This window comes from Phascolarctos cinereus, unplaced genomic scaffold, assembly GCF_003287225.1.
Source record: "Phascolarctos cinereus isolate Bilbo 61053 unplaced genomic scaffold, phaCin_HiC Scaffold_4;HRSCAF=312, whole genome shotgun sequence".
Lineage (NCBI taxonomy): Eukaryota > Metazoa > Chordata > Mammalia > Diprotodontia > Phascolarctidae > Phascolarctos > Phascolarctos cinereus.
The window spans coordinates 228,274,367-228,299,439 of NW_027555847.1; the positions used below are offsets into that span (position 1 = coordinate 228,274,367).

Consider the following 25,073-nt stretch of genomic DNA (forward strand, 5'->3'; position numbering starts at 1 on the left):
CCAATAGGAAAGAAATAGACTTTAACTTTCCTGAACCTGAGTTTCTGAGGATAGATAAATGAGATCAGGAGCTTCAGTAGCTGGATAGAGCATAGCTAGAAATTGTAGCTTCATAGACTGAGGCCAGAGGGTTAGTAGAGAAACAAAATCCATTATTTTCCAGTAGCTTCAGTGAGAAGCCCTGATTCATCAACCTAGAAAGAGGTTTCTAGTGAAGTGCACATAGATCACCCTTAGTACTGCTGTGTTCAATATACTCATCGACAACATGGATTACAGCATACATACTCATCATTAACAGAATCAAGATCTAGAAAAGGTCTCAACAGGCTACGACAAGCCAAACCTAATAAGGTGAAATTTAAAAGGCATTCATGTTAAAATCCTAAGTTAGTCTTTCAAAATAAACTTCATAAGTCGAGATGGAGGATACTGAACAGTTCACGTGAAAAACACCTGAAAGTGTTAATGGGCTACAAGATCAGTATGTCAATAGTAGCCCCAACAGAGATAATGCAATATGAGGCTGCTTTCAATGGCAGCACAGTGTCCAGAACGAAGGAAATGATAGTTTCAGTATTCTCTACTTCCATTAGCTTGTTATCTGTGGTACTATGCCCAGTTCTGGAGGTCATTTGTCAAAGACACTGCAGAAGGCTACTCAGCCTTCATGTATGTGTTGGGTAAAATGGTCCCTTCCAAACTGTGAGACTCTATAATTCTACAGAGAGTTTGGGAGATAAATGATTTGCCCAAACAAAACAAAGGCACAAAAGAGTTAAATCTCCCTGTGGAATTTGATGTTAAAATTCAAAGAAATTCTACAACCCTCCTCTCCACGTACTTCCCCCTCACAAAAAAAAAAAAGCCATTGAGCTATTTCATGATTGTGAAGCTGAAGGATGAGGACAAATCAGATGAGAACAGGAGAAAAGCTGGTCCTAAAATTTCATTTTCTTTTTGCTTTCCTAATCTCTATCAATTCATCCATCAGATGGTCTTTGCTGAGAAACACCCTGACCATATCCTCATATACTACATGAATACTAGAATTACGCTTCAAATTTTCTCTCTTCTTATTCATAATCACATCTTACAGCTGAAAGGCAACAGGTACCCAGATCATCCTATTCAACCTCATTTGATTCAGCTGTTTTTCAGAAATTTGTTGTTGTTCAGTCGTTTCAGTTGTGTCTGACATTTTGTAACCTCATTTGGTATTTTCTTGGCAAAGATACTACTGCAGTTTGCCATTTCCTTTTTCAGCTCATTTTATAGATGAGGAAACTCAGGCAAACAGCATTGAGTGATTTGCCCAAGTTCACACAGCTAGTAAGTGTCTGAGACCATGCCTGCCCCCTATTCACTTCACCACCTAGCTGCCTCAACTTCACTTAACAAATGAGAAATCTAAGCCCAAAGAGTTTGGCTAACTTGCTCAAAGCCACATAGCTAGGTAAGTAGCTAAAATAAAACCCTGGATCTATTCTTCAGAGCCTTACTCCTTGGGTTTGAAAAACAATGAGAATTCCTTTCTAAGAAGAAAGACTAATCAGTTGAGGGATGCCTGCAGCTGCCATGGTTTTCCCTAGGGTGGCTGTAATGGGATAAGGAGAAGGCACCAGAACTCTTGGCATACCTACATAGGTCTATAGAAAGCAGGAACAGGGTAATCTAATTGTCAAAGAGCAAAACATTTCCAGTGAATCCATTCCTAAAGTTTTCATTCCCTATAGAATTAAAGAGGACAATGTGTCAAAAGGCTCTCCCAAGACGTCATCTAGATCAATCACTAATATAAAAGGTGTTTATTAAAGAGCCAATCTGGAAGTAGCACTAGACTTGATGCTATATAAAATGAGTTACAAAGACATGATTCCAACTTCCAGAAATTCATAAATCTCCAAAGCCTAGTTCCAGTGTGTTATATCAGGACAGAGCAAAGTCACAAGTCTGCTAAAAGCTTTCTCACATTCATTATATTCAGAGGGTTTTTATCTGATGCTCAGTAAGGACTGGGCTCCAGATAAAATCTTCCCCATGTTCATTACATTAATAAACATTCCCTCCATTATGAATTCTCTGATGATGAATAAGGCCTGAGCTCTGAGTAAAGGTTTTTCCACACTGATCACATGCATAATACTTTTCTCCCCTATGAATTCTCTGATGTTGAATAAGGTCTGATCTCCTCTTAAAAGCTTTCCTACATTCATTACATTCAAAAGGCTTCTCTCCTGTATGAATTCTCTGATGTTCAATAAGGACAGAGGTTCGACTGAAGGCTTTTCCACACACATTACATTTATAGGGTTTCTCTCCGGTATGTATTCTCTGATGAACAATAAGGTCTGATTTCCTGGTGAAGGCTCTCCCACATTCATTGCATTCATATGGTTTCTCCCCACTATGAATTCTCTGATGTTGAATAAGGACTGCAGTCTGACTGAAGGCTTTCCCACATTGACTGCATTCATAGGGTTTCACTCCAGTATGGATTCCCTGATGCTTAATAAGGCTTGAATTCCTCATGAAGGCTTTCCCACATTCATTACATTCATAAGGTTTCTCTCCACTATGAATTCTCTGATGTTTAATGAGGTCTGAAGTACTCCTAAAGGCTTTCCCACATTCCTTACATTCACAGGGTTTTAGTCCACTATGAATTTCCTGGTGTTTAGTTAGGTCTGAGTTGCACCTAAAGGCTTTACCACATTCACTACATTCATAGGGTTTTATCCCACCATGAATTCTCTGATGCTGACTAAGGCCTGAACTCTGCCTGAAGGCTTTCCCACAAATGTTGCACTCATATGGTTTCTCTTCACTATGGATTCTCTGATGTTGACTAAGACCTGAGCTCTGTCTAAAGGCTTTGCCACATTCACTACATTCATAGGGTTTTTCTTCACTATGAGTTCTCTGATGACGAATAAGATCTGAACTCCTCATGAAAGCTTTCCCACAATCATTGCATTCGTAGGGTTTTTCTTCTCTGTGAACTGGCTCATGTTGAATAAGGTGTGAGCCCCACTGGAAAGCAGTCCTACACTTATCATATGCATAGAGTTCACTGTCAAGGGTTTCCCCAAAATCAGGTCCTTGGGGAAGAGCTATTGGGAATTCAGATGATAACTTCTCTTCTGATTCAACATCTTCAGAAACTTCCAGATTTGAAAGAGACTCCATGTTTTCAGTCTCAGATCCATCATCTGAAATGATAAAGAGAAAACAAAAAATGTTACCCATACCATGGGAAAAGAAAAACTCAATTCAACTCAACAAAAATTTACTAAGCAACTTCAAAGTGTAAGATGGTCCTAAGTGACGGGATACATAAGCAATAAGAAGGAGTCACTGCCCTTAAGGAGCTTACATTCTATTACAGGAATACATTTACACAGATAAGCATTCTCACCCAGGAAAAAAGATCCTTTTGCCCCACGTAGTCCCTTCCTCTGATTGGTCAGTTCCTCCCCAAACCTTCATTTTAAGGAAGGCTGCAGGCTAGTACTACACAAACACTACTTCAATCCTCTCAGGCCCCAGCTCTGGACTCCCTGGACGACTTTCTCCACCATACCCCCGGCTACCTTTCCCCTCTTCCCCAGCTTCCTTTGATAAGTCACATTCCACCACAAGAATAATAGAAGCTCCTTGAGGGCAGGAGCTGCCTTTCTTTCTTGCTGCTATTTGTATTCACAATGCTTAGCACAGTGCCTGGAAGTAGTAAGCTCAGAATAAATGCTTGCTGATAACTTGATAAATAAACCAAAGATAACTTCAGGAGGGAAAGCAGGCTAACAGAAAAGCATTAACTCCTTTGAGGAGACAGCACTTGACCTGAACATGGAAGGAATAGGCCAGAGGTGAGGAGGAGGTACAATCCCTCCTTGTGAGACGAGGTGCCAGTTTATCTGAAACCAAAGAGGATTATCCGAATAAAACTATGCTCACTAGACTCGTTTGCAGCTTGGATAACTCTTAAATATGTCCTCCCAATGGGGGCAGCTAGGTAGAGACAGCGCCAACCCTGGAGTCAGGAGGACCTGAGTTCAAATCAGGCCTCAGACACATAACACTTACTAGCTGTGTGACTCTGGGCAAGTCACTTAATCCCAACTGCCTCACCAAAAAAAAAAAATGTCCTCCCAACTACACAGAACATGGGAAGAGGATAAAAGTCAGGCATGGTAGAAAATAAGCTATTAAAGAAAAAGTTTGGATAGCCAGAAATTACTGCATTGATAACTGCATATCAAAGGATATGAATAGGCAATTTTCAGATGAAGAAATCAAAGGTATCTAGAGTCATATGATAAAATGCTCTAAGTCATTATTGCTTAGAGAAATGCAAATTAAAACAACTCTGAGGTACCACCTCACACCTATCAACTGGCTAATATGTCAGAAAAGGAAAATGATGGATGTGGAAAAATTGGGACACAAATGCATTGTTGATGGAATTGTGAACTAATCTAGCCATTCTGGAGAGTAATTTGGAACTATGTCAAAAGGGCTACAAAATTGTACACACCCTTTCATCCAGCAATATCACTACTAGGTCAGTATCCCAAAGAGATTTTTTTTTAAAAAAGGAAAAGAACCTATTTGTGAAGAGGTCTAGTGGTTTTGGGGTGCTGGGAACCCCAAGACTGCAACACTGGGCCCTGCCTAAAAGAATTCTTCCAGCCAGAGGAAAAGTTTATTAGTGATAAATCACATAGGCCAGGTGATGCCAGTAAGGACCAGCAGATGTGAGAAAGGCTCAGCCTTTTGGGCACGAGATTCTCAGCCTCTGAATGGGGGCCAGGGTAGATCTTATATACTAAAGTGACTTTGGGTAGCCAGAGGAGGGGGCTGGGAAAAGGGTCTAGGTAAGAATTCCCATAGGAAGGTCTCAGTGATTGAATAACAATGGAAATAGATAGTGAAGGGAACTGGAAGGTAGACCTTTGAAAGGCATCTGCATAACATCAAAAGGTGGGGCTAGGGCTTTCAAGGGGAGATAAGGGGAGTTGATAAGGAACCTTTTGAGACCACAGTAAAGGCTTTCTGGGGCCCATAGACAAAAGGGAGCCAGATTCTTTTAGGGCGAGGGGCAAAGTCTGCATCTGAATAAGATTAAAAGGTAAGGCTAAGGCTTTCAAAGGGAGATGAGCGGCTGGGGCCTGTAGACAAATGGGAGTCAGATTCCCTTTGGTGCAAGGGTCTAAGATCTTGGCTTGGGCCCACCCCATCATTTGTACAAAAATATTCATAGCAGCTCTTTATGTGGTGGCAAAGAACTGGAAATTAAGGGGAATCAATAGGGGAATTGCTGAACAAGTTGTGGTATATGATTGTGATGGAATCCTATTGTGCTATGAGAAATGATGAGCAGGATGATTTCAGAAAAACCTGGAAAGATTTACAAGGACTGATGCAAAGTGAAGTGAGCAGAACCAGAATTTTGTACACAGTTACAGCAATATTGTATGCTGATCAACTGTGAATGATAAAGCTATTCTCAGCAATACACTAATCTAAGACAATTCCAAAAGACTCATGATGAAAAATGCTAACCACATCCAGAGAAAGAACTGATGAAGTCTCAATACAGATCAAAGCATATCATTTTTCACTTTTTGTGTGTGTGGTGGTGGTGTTGGGGTTGGTTTTTTTGGTCTGTGTTTTTTTTCCACAACCTAATATGGAAATATGTTTTACATGATTACATATGTGTAATCTATATCAAATTGCTTACCACTGGGGGGAGAGAGGAAGTGGGAGAGAATGTGGAACTCTAAATCTTTTTAAATGAATCTCAAAAATTGTCATTACATATAATTAGGGAAAATATTTTTTAAAAATAAAATAAAGCTGAATTTTAAAAAGAGAGAATAAGTCTGTAGAAGCTCAAAGAAGGACTGAGTGTCAGAGATGGAGGTGAAGAGAGTCAATCTTGGGATTTTACCAACAGTCTTTTAACTGGTAAATCCAAAGGTCTATTTTGTCCTAATCACTCTAGACTTGTCTGAAGCTTTTAACATTATTGCTGCTTTCTTTTCTTGGATACCCTCTCTTCCCTTGGTATCCATGTTACTTACCTCTCCTGGATCTCTGCCTATCTGTGTGACAATTCCATCTTAGTCACCTTTGTTGGAATACCATCTTCTGAGTACTCCCTTACTCAATCACACCGTGGAGGCTGTGGACTTGAACAATATTCCTCTCCTCAAATGTCTCCCTAGACCGTAAGGTTGAAAACTTCATAGAAAAGCATTGATGGTAGGCGTCTGCTAATTCTGAGACATGCACATCGTGTGCCGGTTCCCACATCCTCTCCTCAAGCCAAATCCCTGTTAGTCTACTAGATACTGATAGGAGACCCATTGCTTTGGTAAACTGAGGATATCTTGGATGATATGCTCTTTCCAAGCAACCATAAATAGCAGTGGTGAACAAGAATTCAGGGGAATAGTTCAGAGATGAGAGGAGTCTCTCAAAACCAAAGATCAGTGAAAGACAAAGGGATACAGAGTGAGGAAAATAATCCTAGCCAGTAAGCCATAAAATTTACCACCTGAGTGAGGGAGGAGCCTATAGGTCTCCCCTGTCTCCAGTTTTCAGAAAGGTCTGACATGATGGAGGTTACAAGAGGATAGCTAGACCTGGTTCCCTAAGCTCAAGGGGTATAATGCCAGTTTGCTCCCTGTTTTTATGCTACTTTGGATATTCAGAGTACAATAAGACAATTTAGAGGAGTCACTGACTATAGGAACTACAGTGTACAAGGTGAGTGCAAGGAAAATATGAGGGTTGAAGTGAGAGGTCATACAAAAGTATATGTTTTACCGAGTGGATAAGTGGGTTGAGTTATTATAACAAAATTCCACGGTGGAAAATGAGGTAGTTTAATCAATCTTGTAAAAAGTATAGTACCACAGATACTATTGTAGGGGTCAGTCTGACCCTTCTATCTGCTTATCAGATTAGGGTTATATATTGTTGAAAGGGGAAACTTTATCTGAAGGGTAATGAACTGAGAAGTCTAGAAACATGATATAAATGACCGATCCCAACTGTAATGTGAGGTAATGTGAAAAGGGAAAATCTCCTTCCCTAGCAGGTAGGCAGTCAGCTTCAGGGGAAGGTCCATGACAAAATCATGTATTACTGCTACGGAGGGATAGAGGGAAATGGCAGAGGTTGCAATAAGCTTACTGGCTGTCCTACTGGGTTCCTTGGCCCAAGCACGTCATTCAAGAGACTGGACATGTCACAGTTGTGGCCATCAAAAGTCTTAGGCAACCACATTTTGACCAGGCCACAGTGCTACGATGGCCCACAGCTAGACTATCATAGCAGAGAGGGGGCTCTACTCCTCCCTCATCAGAAGGTATTGTAGGAGCTCATAAGAGATCAAACTTTTCTTGAGTGTAAGCACTGTGCCAGCACGGAAGAAAGATAGGTAGGCCTGAGTTTAGGTATCCCTTATACCTACAAGTGGCAGATTAGTTTGTGTAGCTGAAAAGTTTATAATCTATAGGAGAGACCTTGAGGTGACTGATGACAGACATACAAATTCAGTATTTCACAATAAAGAATCTTTCTGTAAATGAATAATATCCTTAAACACAGGTCATGGTAAAGTTGAAACTACAAAAAACAGAATACCATCGACTTAACTGCTCTACCACCTGAGGGTTAATCAAGGTCTTATATTCAATGTGGACAATGAGTTGGGGTGCTCTGTGCCCTCAAGATCATGCCTCTACCTCAAATGCAGCTCCGATTGAGAGTGGTTCCTGCTCCCAAACTAAAAGCTTTTTCTTGTGGGAGAAGCCCTGGAGGCACAGGCAGTGGAGAATGGCTTGGAGCAATACAATGGACTGGACAGGACCCTGAGAGCAGACAAGTCTATCACTGAGGACATTCCTGAGCCAGCAGTTCTTGAAATACCAAATTCAGGAATCTCTCAAAGACTACAGGGGTGTTATACAAACTAAATGGCATTACGTGACATCCATATAGTCACCTTCTTCTTTGCTTTCTCAAGTCTAGCTAAATTTTTCTTAAGGCACAAGGCCTTACCAGACAAATCTAAGCTGCCTAAAACAACTAAAATGAAACACAAAGGGCTCTTCCATCCTCCCACCTGACTTCACAGATCCCATCTGGTGTCAGAGGTTCTAAAGCAAGTATTTCCTGGTGCCTTTCTCTCCCAACCCTCTTGTCAATACCCTCTTTCCTTTCCCCTCTCCTGGCCAGACACTGACTCCCTCCCCCAACCATTTCAGAGGAAGCCCAGAATCTCTCCTCCCCTTGGGCCCCTCAGGCCCCCCTGCTCCACCCACCCCTCCCAATGGTTAGAAGTGTGTTGTCTCTTCCAAACAGATGACAGATATGGTCTCTCTTTTGTATTTGTATTCATAGCACTTAATAAGTGCTTATCACTCTTTCATTCATTCACTCACTAAAGGGAACATGTTTGAGAAACATTCTCTAACCCTGAGATGTTTACTTCATAGAATGTTAACTATCACATTTACCCTAAAAGGAATCACTGGTCCCACTGAATGTCCAGAGAACGAATATCTATTTAATGGACTCCTGGTCTGATGGAACATTGAATGTCTCATGTTCATGAACAAACGGGGAAAAGAAGAAATAGGGTTAAAAACTGTGAGTAGAACTGGGGAGAATCCTTACCCAAGACGACGTCATTCCTGCAGCTCTCCAGCATCCTATCCCTGCAGAGGGCTCTCTGAGTGGGGTCGGCTTGCCCCCACTCCTCTGGTGTGAGATACATGGCCACATCCTCAAACATCACCGACTCCTAAAACAACAGGGTCCTGCTGCCCTGGTGACAATCCCACCAGGCTGCCCCAGGATGATGGGCAAAGCTGGCAGCAACAGAAAGATGGGGAAGGGCATCTGCAGAATCAAGGGTTCAGAGGCTGTGTGGAGCATCTATTAGATGGCTGAGAATGTACAAAGGAAGGAAGACCTAACAAAAAGTTAGGAGACTCGGGTTCTAATACTGGCCCTCTCCATAACCTGCTGAAGGACGTCAAACAGTATCTTGCCTGGACATCAGTTTCTCATCCAGAATCGTGACTTCAGAATTACACAAAGCTTTGGCCGAATGGTGGAGTGGATAGAAAGCCAGCCTCAGAGTCAAGAAAATACAGGTTCAGGTCCCACCTTGAACATATGCTGGCCACGTGACCCTGGTTAAACAACATAAATCTGACTATTCCTGGGTGATTTTCTAAGACTCTCAATGGCTGATCAGCATTGGTAGAGTTTCCTCACCAAGAATTACAAATATCAATGGAATCACTGATTCTGTTAAAAAAATAAGTAAAAAGGGTCGGAAGGAAGGGGCTCCTCAGACATCATCCTGCCACAGGCTCACAGCAATCAGAGCTAGAAAGGACTTCAGAGATCATCTAATCTAAACGATCCATTTTACAGGTAAAGAAAATGATACCCAGAGAGGTTATGTCACACAAGTCGTTAAGTGGCAAGATTTGACCCTAGGCCTTCTGACTTCAGATCCAATGTTCCTTCCACTACAATACAGTGCCTCTGACCTCCTCATTTTATAGAAGAGGGAACTGAGAACGAGAGAGGAAAAGTGTCTTCCTTAAGGACATGCAGTTAATTGCAAAGTCAGGATTAGAACCCATGCTTCCTAATGTAGTCCATTGCTTTTACCACATCTATAAAACGGGATAATAATAGTAGTCTGCAACCATCACCCAAAGAATGGGTCTGGCTCTTTTGGAGGGAGCTGGAACTCAGGTCTCTGGAGAGGACACCGCTGGAGAGAGATGCTGAGGGACAGAGTAAAGGCCACACTAAGGCAACAGGGAAGAAGGACCACAACTTACCTGAGACCTAGTTGTCAAAGGTGCTGCTGCCATCACCTGGTCTCCTGAATTCTCCTTGAGAAGTGTGGGAACCTTGGGAGCAGATGGAGCTAAGAGGTGAGAAAGGATTTCATAAGTAATAATATATTCCCAATAATCCCAATAAGGATCCCCATCAAGTGAATCTGCCCCCCCCCCGGTATCATAAAATAACCACCCAATAGTTAATTAAGTATACACAGTAGATATGTCATTCTTCTAGATTTTTTAAGAATAAATGAGTGAGTGTGGCCTACAGTCCATCTCATCTACATGTATAGAGAAAGAAGAACCTGAGTTTCTCAACTGGGAGATTAGATTACCAAAGAGGCCAAGTGTGAGACATACTAAGTTGGAGTCTGAGAGCAAAAGCTCAACATTATAGGTGATAAAGCCCTTTTCTCTCTTGCTGTTGTTCAGTCATTTCACTGTTGTGTCCAACTCTTTGTGACCCCATTTGAGGTTTTCTTGGCAAAGATACTACAGTGGTTTGCCATTCCTTCTCCAGCTCATTTTACAGATGAGAAACTGAGGCAAACTGGGTTAAGTGACTTGCTCAGGGCTGAACAGCTAGTAAGTGTCTGAGGCCGGATTTGAACTCGAGAAAATGAGTATTCCTGACTTCCAGGTCCAGCATTCTGTGCATTATGGCGCCACCTAGCTGCCCTCTTGCTACCCCACCACCAACTCGACAGACAGGCATTCTTTAAGGCCTGGTCCTTGGCCTCCTCTTTTTCTCTGTATACCATTTTCCTTGGTGATCTTGTCCCAAGTCTTGAACTAGGTAAGTCTAGGCTGATGAGAGTGAAATCTGTACTGCCAATTGCAAACTTTCAATAAAGCACCAAAAAGGTATTTCACAATGCCTGCAAGACATAGCTATTTGTTTGTCTACTGTCTCATCAAACTCAACCCAAAATTTGCTTCCCTTAAAATTCAATCAGTGGCATCACCATTTATCCCAGTAACATAGGATTAAAACCTCAGCGTTGTCTTTAACTACTGCCTCAACTTCATCCATTTTATCTAATTAGTCAGTCACCAAAGTCAGTGCTTTGAAATATGCCCAGCTAGACTATAAATCCCTGGTAGACAGAAACTATGTCTTACACTTCCTTAAATCACTCTCAATGCCCACCACAGAGTTACATTTAACAAGTCTACATGTCAGGAGCTCAATACAAACTTGCTGAACAAACAAATGAATAAATGAAGTACTGGATTGTGATTCATGGAAGTCATGGAGCACCATTCTGTCAACATGTTGAGTCTCAAGTGATGAACAGCTGAGAGAAGCGGAGCCAGGAGGGGACTCTGATGCTTGGAGGGCTGCCATTTCTTCATTGTAGCATGAATCTACTGAGAAATCAGGGTGGGAAAACAAGCAAAATTTTTTAAAAATATAAAACAGTTGGAGCTTAAATGGTGAAAATACTTGATTTGAATGATTTTTTTAAAACACTTAAGTATATTTATAATTTAGCACACGTCAAAAAGCAAAGATACTATCAGGGAATTAAATTCAGTGCAATTTAACAAATACCTATTAAGCATTTATGAAATTCAAAAAATTATGTTGGATATTAAGGGAGATCCAAAGGTAGGGAGAAGAAACTAATACAAATTAGAAGTGCTTAAGACAGGTACAGAATTCTGAAGTCTTAGGAAGACAGGGAAGGCTTCATAGAGGAAGCATTTGACTTTTCAGCAGAGCCTTGAAAGAGCTTAGGTTTTCAACAAGTGGACTGAATATATACATTGGGAAGGAGGAGGAGGGAAAGGCATAATGATTATATGAGCAAATGCAGAGAAATAAGCATGTATGGAACCAGTTTGGAGAATGTGTTTGGCTGGAACAGAGGATAAACAAAAGGGTGTGATATGAAGAAAGGCTACAGAGATAGTTTACAGTCAGACTGCAGAAGGCTAGGCTAAGGGATTTGTATTTGATTTAGTAGGGAATGGGAAAACACTGGAGGAAAGGAAATTAGGTAGGAGGCTATCACAATAGTCCTTATCAGCAAAGTTGGGTGCATCTCTGGCTGCAGTAGATCCAATGAACAACTTCCTCACAGGGGAAGTAAGGATCATCCACACTGACACAACTATCATCAAAGTCTCAGTAGTACCTAACAGGATTGTGCAAGCCCACAAAAACCAGCAGAGACCTTTCATCCACTGCTAAGAGAGAGCAATGGAGAGGGAAAGAGAGAAGATGAAAGACAGATTTACTGAAGGGCCTGGAGAAGGCAGAAGGGAATGGAACAAAGGGTACAGGTATAGGGGCAATCCTGGACAAGCGAGGACGGGGAAGATAGGTAACGACCTAGGAAGGTTTTAAGTTATGGACAAGAGTAGGCACATAAATGCTTGTTAAAGTGAGTCTAACTGAGCCGAGGGAACAGTATCAAACCAAGTTATTAGCTGAGAGTATGGGGAGTGGCAGGTAGTCAGACAGAGGATGGAGGACAAGGGGGTGGCCGACATGCCCTCACTGGGAAATATGATCAAGAGTAAATGGAATATGAGTAATAAGACCGCTATACAGCAGGAAGGGTCCAGCTAAAGTGAGACAGCATCAATTTGTAGTGATTCAGCCACTTCTTAAAGACCTCTAGGGTTGCAAATAAAATCCTGAGAGACAAGGTTTCTGGGTCTTATTAATCAATTTATTAATTAGGCTAGCCAATAATCAATAAATTGATGGTCTTCAGTTTCCCTCAGTAACCAAAGACTCCAATGGAAACTCTGAAACACTTTAAATCAGGTGTGCTCCTTCTGACAGGGAACTCCCCTGGGAAGTGAAACTTGACCCTGATTGGTGGACATTTAATGAGGAGGCGGGCTAAAAGTCTTCAGCTCCTCCAGATCTCTCTGGCTAGCAAAGGTTGGCTTTTGTTTCCAGAGCAAACAAAAAGTTGGGGTCCTGGCCCTTACTTTTATTTATTCTATAAACTAAAGTAAGAGTTTGTGCCCTACTTTCATTTATCCTATAAACAAAAGTAAAGGTTCCTGCCCAGATAGATGCCTGGAGCTGGGAAATGATTACCTTACTCAGTTACACCCTTCAAAGACAGACTGACCTTCTCAGGAGTGGGATCTTAACAAAAATAGAAGAAAAAAGATAAATCACAAATTAATAACTAGTTATTAATATAATAATATTAATTTCTCTCATCTCAAAAGGTAGTACATTCCACTTTGGAACAACTTTGTTAGTAAGTTTTGCCTTGGGGAAGCTAAGTGGCTCAGTGGTTTGAGCACTGGGCCCAGAGACAGGAAGATTCCTGAGTTCATATCTGTCCTCAGACACTCACTAGCTGTGTGACCCTGGGTGAGTCACTTAACCCTGTGTGCCTCAGTTTTCTCACCTGTAAAATGAGCTGGAGAAGGAAATGACAAACCACTGTATATCTTTGCCAAGAAAATCCCACATGGAGTCACAAAGAGTCAAACACAACTGAAATGACTGAACAACAATAACAAGTTTTTCCTTATATTTGTTCTAAAACATGTCTCTGCAGCTTCTACCCATTGTCTTCTGGGGTTAACCAAAACATTTTCCTTATGACAATCCTGCAAATTCTTAAGGACACAACCCTCCCCTTCCCCATTCACATCCCCTTTAAGCTTTCTCTGCTCCAGGATCAACATCCATAGTCCTTTTAACCAATCCTTATATAGTTTTGATTCTTCTTAGCCTGGTTACTACCATCTTGTGCTTTAGTATATCATGTGGTGCCAGAATTAGACACAATACTCCACATGTTTGCTGGCCCTGATCAGGACAGAGTATTCAGAAATGATCACCTCTCTGGGTCTCAGTTTCCATACCTGAGGAATTGGATTAGATGAGAGGTGGAGAACAAATTTCTTCTGTGAAGTTTGGATACAATCAAAGGGCTGTACTTGAGGACCTAGAGGACCACATGTGGCCTCAAGGCCACAGGTTCTCCACCCTGCTCTAGATAATCTCTAAGGTGCCTTCTAGGGACAAATCCTAGGATCCTATGACTTGACTTTTTAGGGCACTCACTATATTTTGATTAGTGTAGACTAAGATCACATCAGCTTTTTTTCTTTTTGGCTGTCAGGCTACTCATGTAGTATTTGCATTATATTAAAACACTCAGCTTTTTTCACACAAATTTCCCCAGTCACATTTGCCCTAATCCTATACTTTCACAGTGACTTCTTAATAAAAAAAAACACACCTAAGCAAAGTATTTTAATATTTATCCCTAACTAAATCTCATCCTCCTAGATGCAGCCCAACATTCTAACTTGCCAAAATCTTTTTAAATGCTGTCATCAGTGAGTTAGCTAGCCCTCCCAGCTCTATCATCTGTAAATTTAACAATACACATACTCACATCTAAGTAAGGCAGCACCATCAGTGGAAAGGTGTTAGATTTAAGTGTCAGGGGAACTGGGACAGAATCTGACAGACCTGATTCTGTCACTTATGACCTTGAACAGGTGATATCTCCTCTTTGGACCTCAATCCCCTCCCTGTTTAAACTGAAATGACCGCAGTAGATGATCTCAAAGATTCCTTCCAGCTCCAAATCTATGTAGACTCAGTCAGCAAAGTTTTCTGTCTCTCTCCAGAAACGCTCTTTAGCTTGAATGAATGAACGAAACAGAAAGAAACAGAAGCTAGTACTCTATAGGGTAAAGAATTAGCAGAGGGAACCCTGAATGACTAAAGGAATGAGGAATTGTGTAGTCTTGGTGAATGTCATCAAAGAAACATCTGACACCACCTATCCTTGGGGAACAGAGTCAGTGAGGAACAGGAATGATGGACCAGGAGAATGAAGAAGAGTTAAGTGACTTAAGAGTGTGAGAGAGAAGAGGATCAGCTTTAGTAAAAGGGAATAGGCATTGGAGTCATTATAGAAGATGTGAGTAACATTAAACACCACAGTCTTGCACATAATAGTGACCCCCAAAGAGCACTGGCCCTATGATTTAAGAGACCTGGGTTCTAGTCCTGACTCTAACACAAACCATACAAATCTCTGAGAGTCAGTTTTTCTTCAGTTTGAGATGCCTGCAGGCCATCCATGCAAATGGTGATGCAGGACTGGAGCAAGGAGAAAGAATAGTGCCGGATAGAAAGATTGAGGTGTAATCTGCACAGAGATAATATTTGAACTCATGAGAGCTGATGAGATCACCAAAAGAGTATAGAGGGAGAAAAGGAATCAGATCAGAGTTTTGGATGAAGAAGGAGGCACTTGGAAGGGGAGGGAAGGACTAGGGTGGGAGCCTGGGAAACCAAGGAAGGCTTTATGGAGAACACCCAAGCTGAGTCTTGAAGGCAGAAAAGGCTTCTGGGAGACAAGGATGGGGAGGTTTCATGTTCCAGGAAAGAGGAATGGCTTGCAAAGGGCAGAGAAGTATGGAGTCAAGGAGTAATATGAGAAAACACTGGAAAGGTGGGTTGAAACCAGATTACTGAGAGACTTAAATGCCAGGTCGAGGAGTTGGTGCTTTATCAGAAAAGCATCTCTGGAGGTATTTTTGGAAGGGAAGTAAAATGGTCGGTGGATGACAAGGAAGCAAGTGAAGTTTAGTCTTTCTAAATGTTTAAGAGTGCAAGGGATAGGAGAGAAAGGACAACAGCTTGAGGGAATTGTAAGGGCCAGTAGAGAAATGGAATATACAGGAAAATATAGGTGAAGAAGGTGCTAGATGGAGAAAGGTCCAAAAGAAGATTTAACAAGATAGAATCAGGTGCAAGGTGGAGGCGTTAGCAATTAGACAAAATGAATTCCAGCCCTCCATCCCACAAGTACCCTTGATCTGCATTGTTGTCAATATGATAGAAGTCTTGTCTCACCTTGTTCTTTCCCTACCCATCAAGCACTAGGTTCTCAGATATTAGTGGTGGCTCCAACTGAACAGGTTTAGGCAGGAGATAAGAGACTATGGAAGGCTAGGTCCTGGTTTAAACACTCAAAATTTTCAGCGCAGGCTTACTCCCTGATATACTTTCTCTTCTTTTAAAAGCCCCAAAGATTGATCTACTTTCTTAACTTTCCAGTACTACCATCTGTGGCTTCAGACCAGGGTTTCTATTCTTTCCCAGTACGCTGTGGAAACAATGTAATCTCACAGCCTTTCTCTTCACCTCTTATTACTGAAATAAACATAGTGCCCATATGAGGTTTCCTAAGGATGTCTGCAGGCAGTAATAATCATTCTTTCTTGTGCTTCAATCTTCTTTCTTTTTTTAAACTAAGGTCTGGTAGAATATGACAAAATAAAAAACAGATGATAATGGAGGGTCTTTGTTCCTGGGAGGGAACTCCTAAGTAGGACATATTTAAACCCGGCACTGCTAAATACAGTGAAAATACTTATGGCAATTCCCTAGAAGTCCACAAGATGGGGATGTTCCCCACTTGAAAATAATGACTGCGGCCTTTAAAATGAGAACTTGGTTTCAGGAAACGTCTCAGGCTGGTTTTCATTCTTTCTCTCTGGTTATTTATTCCTTGACTGGCTTCCCCTTCTCCTCTCATCTCCTAAATGTGAACCTACTCTAAAGTTCAGTTTTCAGCTCTCCTATCTTCCCTCTACACTGTATTCCATGGAGATATCATCCATTTCCATGACATCACAATGACAATTGCCAAATCTCTACCCCAAGCACCAAGATTCAACAAGCATTTATTAAGCATCTATCATGTGTAAGACACAGTGCTACATGGTGAAGACCCAAAGACAAAATAAAAAGTCCATGACCTCAAGGAATTTACATTCTACTGAGAGGCACAACATATAATTAGATAAGTTCAAGATAATTTGAGGAGGGAAAGAACATTAACTAGGACATACCAGGTGTTAGGGATACAAAGACAAAAAACAAAATAGCTAGGGAGATCAGGAAATGTGGTCCTACAGGGTGGCACCCAAGTTTATCCTTGAAGGAAGTCAAGGATTCCAAGGGGCAAAGGTAAGGAGGGGAGAGCGTTCCAGACATAGGCTACAGCCTGTATGTGCACAGGGGCAAGATGTGGAATGCCTAGCTCTGGGAACAGCAAGTAGGCTAATCTGGCTGACACAAAATGTAACAAAGAGTAATGTGAAATAAAGATGGAAAATAAGTTGGAGCCAAATTGTGAAGCGCTTTAAATGCTATGTTGAGGAGTTTGAACCATGCTCTAACAGGGCACAGAGGGGGAAAAGCAAGGAGGCAGGGCTGGGCAACAGGGGCTGGAGACCTCCCAGAGGTCTGGGAGCTGCCTGGGCTGAGCTGCCACTAAGCTGGCTGACTTCCAAAGAACATGCATCTAGGGATGCTGCTGCCAACACCCAAACTCAGGAGAGACTGCTGACTTCAGAGGACCAGAATGATTTCTATTACCTCCTACAGCATTTTAGGCACCACCCTAGCCGCCCTCCCTCTGGGAACAGCATCAGAGGAGTTGTGATATTTGTGCTCCTGAGGTGATGTATACGTTTCCATGCCTGTGATACCTGGGAGTCAGGTGCCAAGAGGGAGGGGCTGAGATAACTAAACCTGGCCTCCCTCAGAAAATGCTGCACCCCAGAAAACCTTCTCTGGGGCAGCCCCTCCCGCACTGTAAGGGAACCTCAGGACTAGAACATTCACTTGGGAGCAGGACCCCAGAAGTACATCAGAGGGTCAGCATCCTAACAACCAAGTTCAGAATATGTCAACTATTTGGGACTCTGGTTTCCCCTTTTCTCTAATATCTGACCTTTTAGACCAGGGGTGGGGAACCTGCTGCCTCAAGGCCACCTGTGGTCTTGGGTTTGGCCTTCTGACTGAGTCGAACTTTTATAGAACAAATCCTTTTATTAACGGGATTTGTTCTGTGAAATTTGGATTTAGTCAAAGGCCACACTTGAGGACACAGAGAGCCACACATGGCCTTGAGGCTGCAGGTCGTCCCCCACCCCCACCCCGTTACAGACCTACTGACTGGGTTGGAATATTTACCAAAATGAACTTAAGAATTACATTCAATCTTATCTGCAAACCATAGGGTACTGCATAGACCAAACAGAGGCGTTTCAAGTTCATAGTCTGTAGCTCCCTTCACGTTTTGAATACTCTGGCAGTCTTCCAAAAATTAACAAATTCCAGCTTTCAAGACCTACTTGGCTGCAAGGCGGCAGTCTGCCTCAGTGACGTCTTAGTTTACTCCTGGGATGCCATGTTCTGAGCCTGAGCCGTTCTGGATCTTGATCACCTATGCCAAGAGCTTTTTTCCAAACCTTATAAGAGCCAGTGGGAATGAGAATAGATATTGTTTCTGGAGCATATTATAGGGAGTCAGGAAATGAGAATAAACTCACACAAGGTAAAGAACAGTAGGCAAAGACCCACAATGCCCTGGGATCTTCTGAGTACTTGTTTGTTATTAGATTTTCCACACTGACAGTGCCTTTGCCAACATCCTCAATCTCTTACAGTGGAGGGACAATTTAAAAAACTCATAAAGTAGTTCCCAGACTCCCAACTTCCTTTTATCATAGAGATGAGTGCCTCAAATGTCAAAATAGCAGCTGTCCTCTCAAAGGACAATTCATTCTTTGACCTACCTATTTTTATCAAAAGTTACCACTACCATCTCCATCAAGGGTTCTTAAATTTGGGTCCAAGAACAACTTTTTTTAAACATTTTGAGAACTGTATTTCAGTATAACTGGTTTCCTTTGCATTCCTATGTATTTTATTTTATACATTTAAAACATTATTCTGAGATGTCTATAGGCTTCTGCAGACTGTCAAAGGGATTCATTATGCAAAAAAAGTAAAGAACCCCTGATCTAGGTGAAGGGACACCTCATGGGCCAAATCAAAATAAAGGCATGCAAACTTTATTTGAAGAGTCTAGCATTCCTCCCATTATTACACATACTGACTATAAAAAATATGGAACACCCACACACCACCCACATGATCCACAAGCAATCTTTTGCCAGATAAGTTTATCCATTTTCTATCTCCCAGTGCATAGCAACCAACAAACAAACAAAACCAGAATGTGGATGCTCACTAACCAGCCAGCACTGTACCTGCTTCTGGAAGAGGGGAACTTCACACTAAGTCAAATCTGGACCAGCGGGTAGAACCTAATATGTTAATAACAAGTTCAAGCTGCTTAAAACCAGTCACAGCCGTCTCTAAACTGACTCAGCCTCCTATCATAAGGATATCACTGCCCATAAAAGATTCAAAATACTATCGAGGAGATAGATATGGAACTATAAGAGAAGACAGTGTGTGATAAGGTCCACAAAAGACATACAAAGTCACGAAGGACTTCAGGAGAGCAAGATCACTTCTAGAAGGAAGAAGGTGGTATTTGAGCTGTACCTTAGAGGACAAGTAGAATTTCAAGATGTGAAGGCAAACCAGTTAAGGGGGGCTCTAGGTGGAGAGAACAGTTTAAGCAAAGGAGTAGAGATGGGAAAGTTCAAGTATATTCAAAGTAGGCTAAGGAATCAAGTTTGGCTTGAGGATAGGATTCCTCTGGGAGAGTGCTGGTGAATAAGGACACAAAGGAAGTTGGGAGCCAACTTCACAGCCAGATTAGGGAGTCTGGGTTTGACTCAGTAAGCAATGAGGAGCCAATGAAAAATTTATAACAATAGTGTTAAGAATGGATTAGAAGGTGGGTCGAGACTAGAGGCAGGAACCTAAGTGACAAAAATAGTACAACAGTCTAGGCATGAGGATCTGTGCAATGGCAATAACGAAAATCAGGTGCCAAAGGCAGTGTTAATAAAAAAACAACAACAACAGAGAATGTGCGAGGGGTGAGGGAATGAATGGGATCAAAGATGATTCTGATATTCTGAGCTACAGTAAAAGGTAGTTCCATTAACAGACACAGGATATCATCTTACCACTAACACTCTCTCTCCACCAAGCCAATTTGTGTTAAATGACTTTCAGACACTGGAGGCAAAGGTGAGATCTTTAAAGTGCTTCCTTCACGGTCAAATCTGAGCTTTGCTGTGCGGGGCCAGGAATCAATTCTGTCAAACAGATTTGGTCCCAGAGGACCTGGTTCCTGAAGATATATTATAGACAGGTGCAGAATCACAGAAATTGGGAGAAACATAGATACCAGCTGTCACTTGTTTCAGGAAGGCAAAGCAAAAATGCTCCCAACCTTTACTTTTATGCCCCCTTCCTCTCCTTCCTTTTCTTCTCTTTCCTCATTCCTTTTTTTCTTCCCTTCTTTTTATTGTCTCAGTTAAGCATATACACTTTCATGGCAAGCTCCTCACCTCCCCCTATTCTTTTGTGTCACTCAAAAGGTATAATACAAATGTTCCCCATCTAAAAACAAAACATGGGGGCTAGGTGGCTCAGTGGATAAAGCTCTGGCCTTGGAGTCAGGAAGACCTCAGTTCAAATGTGACCCCAGACACTGGACACTTACTAGCTGTGTGACCTTGGGCAAGTCACTTAACCCCGATTGCCTTGCCAAAAAAAAATAAAAACAAAACATGCAAAATTTAAGCTTATCAAATAGATAAATTGGGAGTTAATCCTTTTTATTTAAAAAGGATCCATATTTGGGTTCTCTAAGTATGGGACTTGCCTTCTGGATTTAAAAGTTTCTGAAGAACAAAACTGGATTTTATCATGAAACAGAATTTTTACTTTCCTGGAATATCTTTGTTAGGTGGTCCAAGGATTTACACTTGCAAGACTGCTTGTTTTGTGAATGAATAATTCATGTAATGAGAAAGGGATACCAAGATTTTAGCTGTCTCACCCAGACACAAGATAACTATTTTTTTTTGGTTAGGCAATGGGGTTAAGTGACTTGCCCAGGGTCACACAGCTAGTAAGTGTTATGTGTCTGAGGCCGGATTTGAACTCAGGTCCCCCTGAATCCAGGGCTGGTGCTCTATCCACTGCGCCACCTAGCTGCCCCAACACAAGATAAATCTTGAACCTGCTTCTGTATCCAAGAAGGATACAAGAGACAACATAGTACAGTGGGAAGAGTATTGGACTTGGAATCAGGAAAACTCTGGTTCAAATCCCATGGCATTCACATGACCATAGGCAAGTCACTTAACTAGATCTTACAAATTGTTATGGAAATCAAATATGACCAGGAAGGGAAAGCTCTACAGAAATATAAGCTGTTACTAATACTGCTGCTGTGGAGGGAGTCATGGTAAGTTAGGGAAGGAAAGAAGACAAGTCTAGGAAAGGTGATTAGAGCTAGAAATTATTATAGAAAGTCTCAGAACTTTCTTAGATCTGGAAGGACTTAAAGACCTTCTAATCTGACCCTCTTATCATATAGGTACTTCCACCCTTGGAGTCCTTGCTACACTGAATTATTCCTACCTCCTTGGGTTACCACCTAAGAAAAGTCAAAATACAAAGGTAAAGTTTAAGAAAAAGCAGCAGTGATCAGATTGCTGTCTTGGAGAAGGGGACAGAAGGAGGAAAAAAAATTTGGAACTCAAAATCTTATTTGAAAAATGAACGCTAAAAACTATTTTCACTTGTAATTGGAAAAAATAAAATACTATTTACAAAAAAAAATGAAAGAAAGAAAAAGATAAAGCAATAGTGGTCCAGATGTTTGACTTGAGGCAAGACACTTAAACTGTCAGGGTCTCATTTGGAAATCAATGAGATTAGATGACACAATAAACTCTGGGCAGCTCCCTCCAGTGTTTCTGGTGCATTAGCTAAATTACAATAATTTTATCAGAAAGATAATTCAGATATGGTAGGAAGAACAATGGACTGGGAGTCATGGAGTTAAGTTCCCAGGTCTGTCACTAATTCTATGTGATTTTGGACAAGTCCTTTGATCTCTCTAAACCTCTTTCCTTATCTGTGAAGCAAAAGGTTTGGCCTAAATAATTTCTAAGGTCCTTTCTATATCAAGTATTCTACAACTCAGCTTTCAAGTTTCATTTCCTCTGGGAAGTCTATTCTTATTTGAACCTGACACTTAAGAGCAGAAAGAGACCTTAATGATCATTTTAAATCAATTCTCATTTTATAGACAGGAAAACTGAATAGGAGAGAGCCACAGAAACTTGCCAATAGATCTCTTCAAGGAGGGGCAAAAAAGACAGGCCTACAAAGTGAAACACTAAAGCTTTTTTTTTGGGGGGGTGGAGAGTGGGAGGGAAATGAGACATAGAGGATAGGGAAAGGAACATCACAGAAATAGCTATAATTAGCTATTTCATCACAGAAATTAGCTATAAAGCTCAATAAATGTCTAATGGTAATGAAATGGGGAAAGGTGATTTCTCCACTGGCAAAAGGGATGTGGCTGCTGTCTGGTTTTTCCTGTGTCTCACCATCAGGAAGAAAAGGGCCTGGGAGGAAAAAAGGAAAAACAAAGATCTGAATCCTTGGTTAGTCAAGGAGAAACTGCAGGGAAGAAATTCACAGGTTCTGTGTTCCTGAAATTTCTGCTCTCTTCCCCCCCCCCCCAGTCAGTAGACTGGAAGAAGCAAGACTATTTGACTTCTATTAATGATTAGAACCTAGTTCACTGCCGCAGGCAATAGGGGAATGAGGGCTGTGCCCCAAGATTCATTCATCATGGTTTCTGGCTTATCAAAGAGAATGGTAGAATTCACTCAGAGGAGGGCTACCATTAAGCAGCGAAGGAAGCCCAGTGCTTGCTTCTTCAGACCTGAAGGTGTAATTGTTAATGCTACTGCATTCTGCGGCCATCCCCTCCCCAGGTGAGTGGGTTCTCACAAAGGCTATAGCAGTTATAAGGTAAGTAATCCAAGTCATCTATCTGAAGGTTCTCCCAAGCTTCAAATAACACTTTGTTTAGCATCTCTCTAATGCATTTATCATGGATTAGTTTGTCTTATCTGTCAGAATTCTTCATATTTATGTATGTCATGTGCCCTGTTCAATTCAGCAATTATTAAATGTACTAGGTGCAAGGCACTGTTATGTGGAGATCAACACGGATGATAAAAATGACAGACTACATACCTTGAAGGAGTTTTCCACTTATGGGGGGGTTAGGGGAAAACAACACATACACAAATAATGTATGATACAAGGTATAACAAAGATCAAACGCTCCAAGAAAATCTGATGAGAAATTACTGGGGCAGACGAGTAAAGACTCAAGGAGCAGAGGCAGTGTCTTAACTAAACTTTTTTGCTTCCCAGCACAGTGTTCTGTATACATAAAGGGTTTAATAAATGTTTATTGAATATAGTTTTTTGGAGTTCCAGTTCTCTCACATGGACAAGTCATACCTCTCCAGGTCTCAGTCTCCCTACCTGTAAAAAGAGGGGAATTGGATGAGAAGGTGCTCTTCCCACTACTGACATTCTAGAATCTAGAAACTGAACAAAACTGTGCTAAAAATCACCAGGAGAAAAGAGACACTAAATGAATGAAAATCATCCACAAGGCCAAGTTTAAAGGAAAAAAAAAGGATAGGTTAAGAACCAAAAGGAACATGGCAAGCAAGATAAAGGATTTTGATAGAGCAAATCTTTAAAAATAACGCAGATACACAGGGGGAAAAAATTCGAAATGTCAGAGCAAGAAAATACTGATCATCTCATTCTGTGAGGCAGGAGCAGCTAGGTGATGTAGGGTCTAGAATGCTGTACTTGGAGGGGTCAGGAAGACCTGATATTAAATCCTGCTTCAGATAACTGTGTGACCTTGGGCAAGTCTCTTAAACTTTGATCACTTTCCTCACCAGGAAAATGAGGGGTAATAGCAACATCTACCTACCAACAAGGTTGTTATAAGAAATTATAAGTAAATATGAATATACTCTATAAATGATAGCTTTTGTTATCTCATCCAACACCATCGTTTTACAGAAGAGGAGAAACTAAGACCATAGCAAAGAATTTACTCAACGAAATGATCCCAGCTCTAAACAGGGCCCTGGTCTCTTTCCACCAGTCTTGGGCACTGAAAGGAGTAATAAACTGGTAACGTGAGAGGATCGGACTGAGACACTGAGGCAAGTGGTTCCTTTTATTTTATTTTCCATTGTAAATAATTTTCCAAACTTGGAACTCAAAAGTTTTTAGAAATGTCAAAAATAAATAATAAATTTTATTTTTTTTAAAGGAGTGCTATAAGGGAAGAAAGTTTTCCACTCATCTGCCAATGATTGGCAGGGTTGGGGGGGAGGGACAGGGGGCTAATTTTACTTTTAAACGTTAATACTGAACCCAGTAGAAAACAATAACATAAAACACTATTTTCAATTTAAATTCAATGAACAGAAACGATTTTCCCAACCCTCAGGCCCGCGGGCCTAAGTCCTGAAGCCGGTGCAGCGGCCCGAGGGTAGAGTCCTGGGTTCTAATCTGGACCTCAGTTTCCCCCTCTGTATAATGGGCGGCGTCGACCGTCGGTGGTCCGGGTCAGTTCGGGGTAAAAGTGAGATAGAAAACGAGCCATGGGACCGGCCGCCCTGGGAGAGAGGGGCGCGGAGGGCGGGGGGGGCCGGGACACCTGGGTCTCCGGTCCCAGGCAGCCCCCGCCCCGCCCCCACCTTCCCGCCCGGCCACCTCACACTCACCCGAGCCCGGAGAGGACCATGGCGCTGCCTGCCGCCGGAAGTGAGGCCCAGGCGAGAGCAGGCGAGGCGTGCGTGCGTGCGGCGCTCCCTCCCTGCGGGGGCACCGTCCCCGGCCTCTCTAGGACGGTGCGGAGGTCTTCCCCGTCTCGGTAGCACTCTGCCTCCCACGTGCGCTCGGGTCTAGAAAGGAGAGCCCGAGGGTGGGAGAACGTGGGGCTAGGAAGGAGGGAAGCCGGGAAAGACCCCAGACTTAGAGTTGGAAGGGACTTTAGAGGCCATCTTAACGCACACCCTGCATTTCATAGATTAGAAACTTGAGACTTAGAGACTGAGTGGCTTGTGCAGGTAAAAAGCCTTTGTTTAGCTCTTTGCAGGCTAGCACTGTTGGGTTCTTGTCTTTGTATTGATAATGCAGTCAGCAGTAAGCCCTTAGCAAATGCTTTTGGGATTTGATTTTGAGAATGAGAGGACTTGGAAGGTGGGAGAAGGGAAAAAAGAAGAAAGAGAAGGAAAGGATGAGAAAGAAAAGAAGGTTTGAAAGTGGGTAGAGTAACAAGAAGCCCTGATCTAGTTCAGAATATGAAGGAAATTTTCAGTGTTTTTGGAGAC

The 25,073-nt window shown here is 41.9% G+C and overlaps 1 protein-coding gene across 1 annotated transcript; it reads right to left on the minus strand.

Annotated features, from left to right (window-relative positions):
• Positions 1-1,793: 1,793 nt before the first annotated feature.
• LOC110223130 (uncharacterized) lies at positions 1,794-24,556 on the minus strand. Its single transcript, XM_021008472.2, has 5 exons — positions 24,465-24,556; positions 11,118-11,255; positions 9,882-9,970; positions 8,695-8,821; positions 1,794-3,212 (listed from the first exon to the last, which is right to left on the minus strand). The coding sequence occupies exons 2-5, from the start codon at positions 11,233-11,235 to the stop codon at positions 2,053-2,055; spliced, it is 1,494 nt and encodes a 497-aa protein (XP_020864131.1). The 5' UTR covers positions 11,236-11,255; positions 24,465-24,556; the 3' UTR covers positions 1,794-2,052.
• Positions 24,557-25,073: the final 517 nt, after the last annotated feature.

What these genes read in the sequence shown, in the direction of transcription:
- LOC110223130 (XM_021008472.2), bottom strand. Translation starts at nt 11,235, where the DNA reads ATGGCAGCCCTCCAAGCATCAGAGTCCCCTCCTGGCTCCGCTTCTCTC. An exon ending in CTTCCATGAATCACAATCCA is followed by an intron (nt 9,971 to 11,117) that starts GTACTTCATTTA and finishes CTCACCTCTTAG; the next exon opens with CTCCATCTGCTCCCAAGGTT. An exon ending in CAGGAATGACGTCGTCTTGG is followed by an intron (nt 3,213 to 8,694) that starts GTAAGGATTCTC and finishes TTATCATTTCAG; the next exon opens with ATGATGGATCTGAGACTGAA.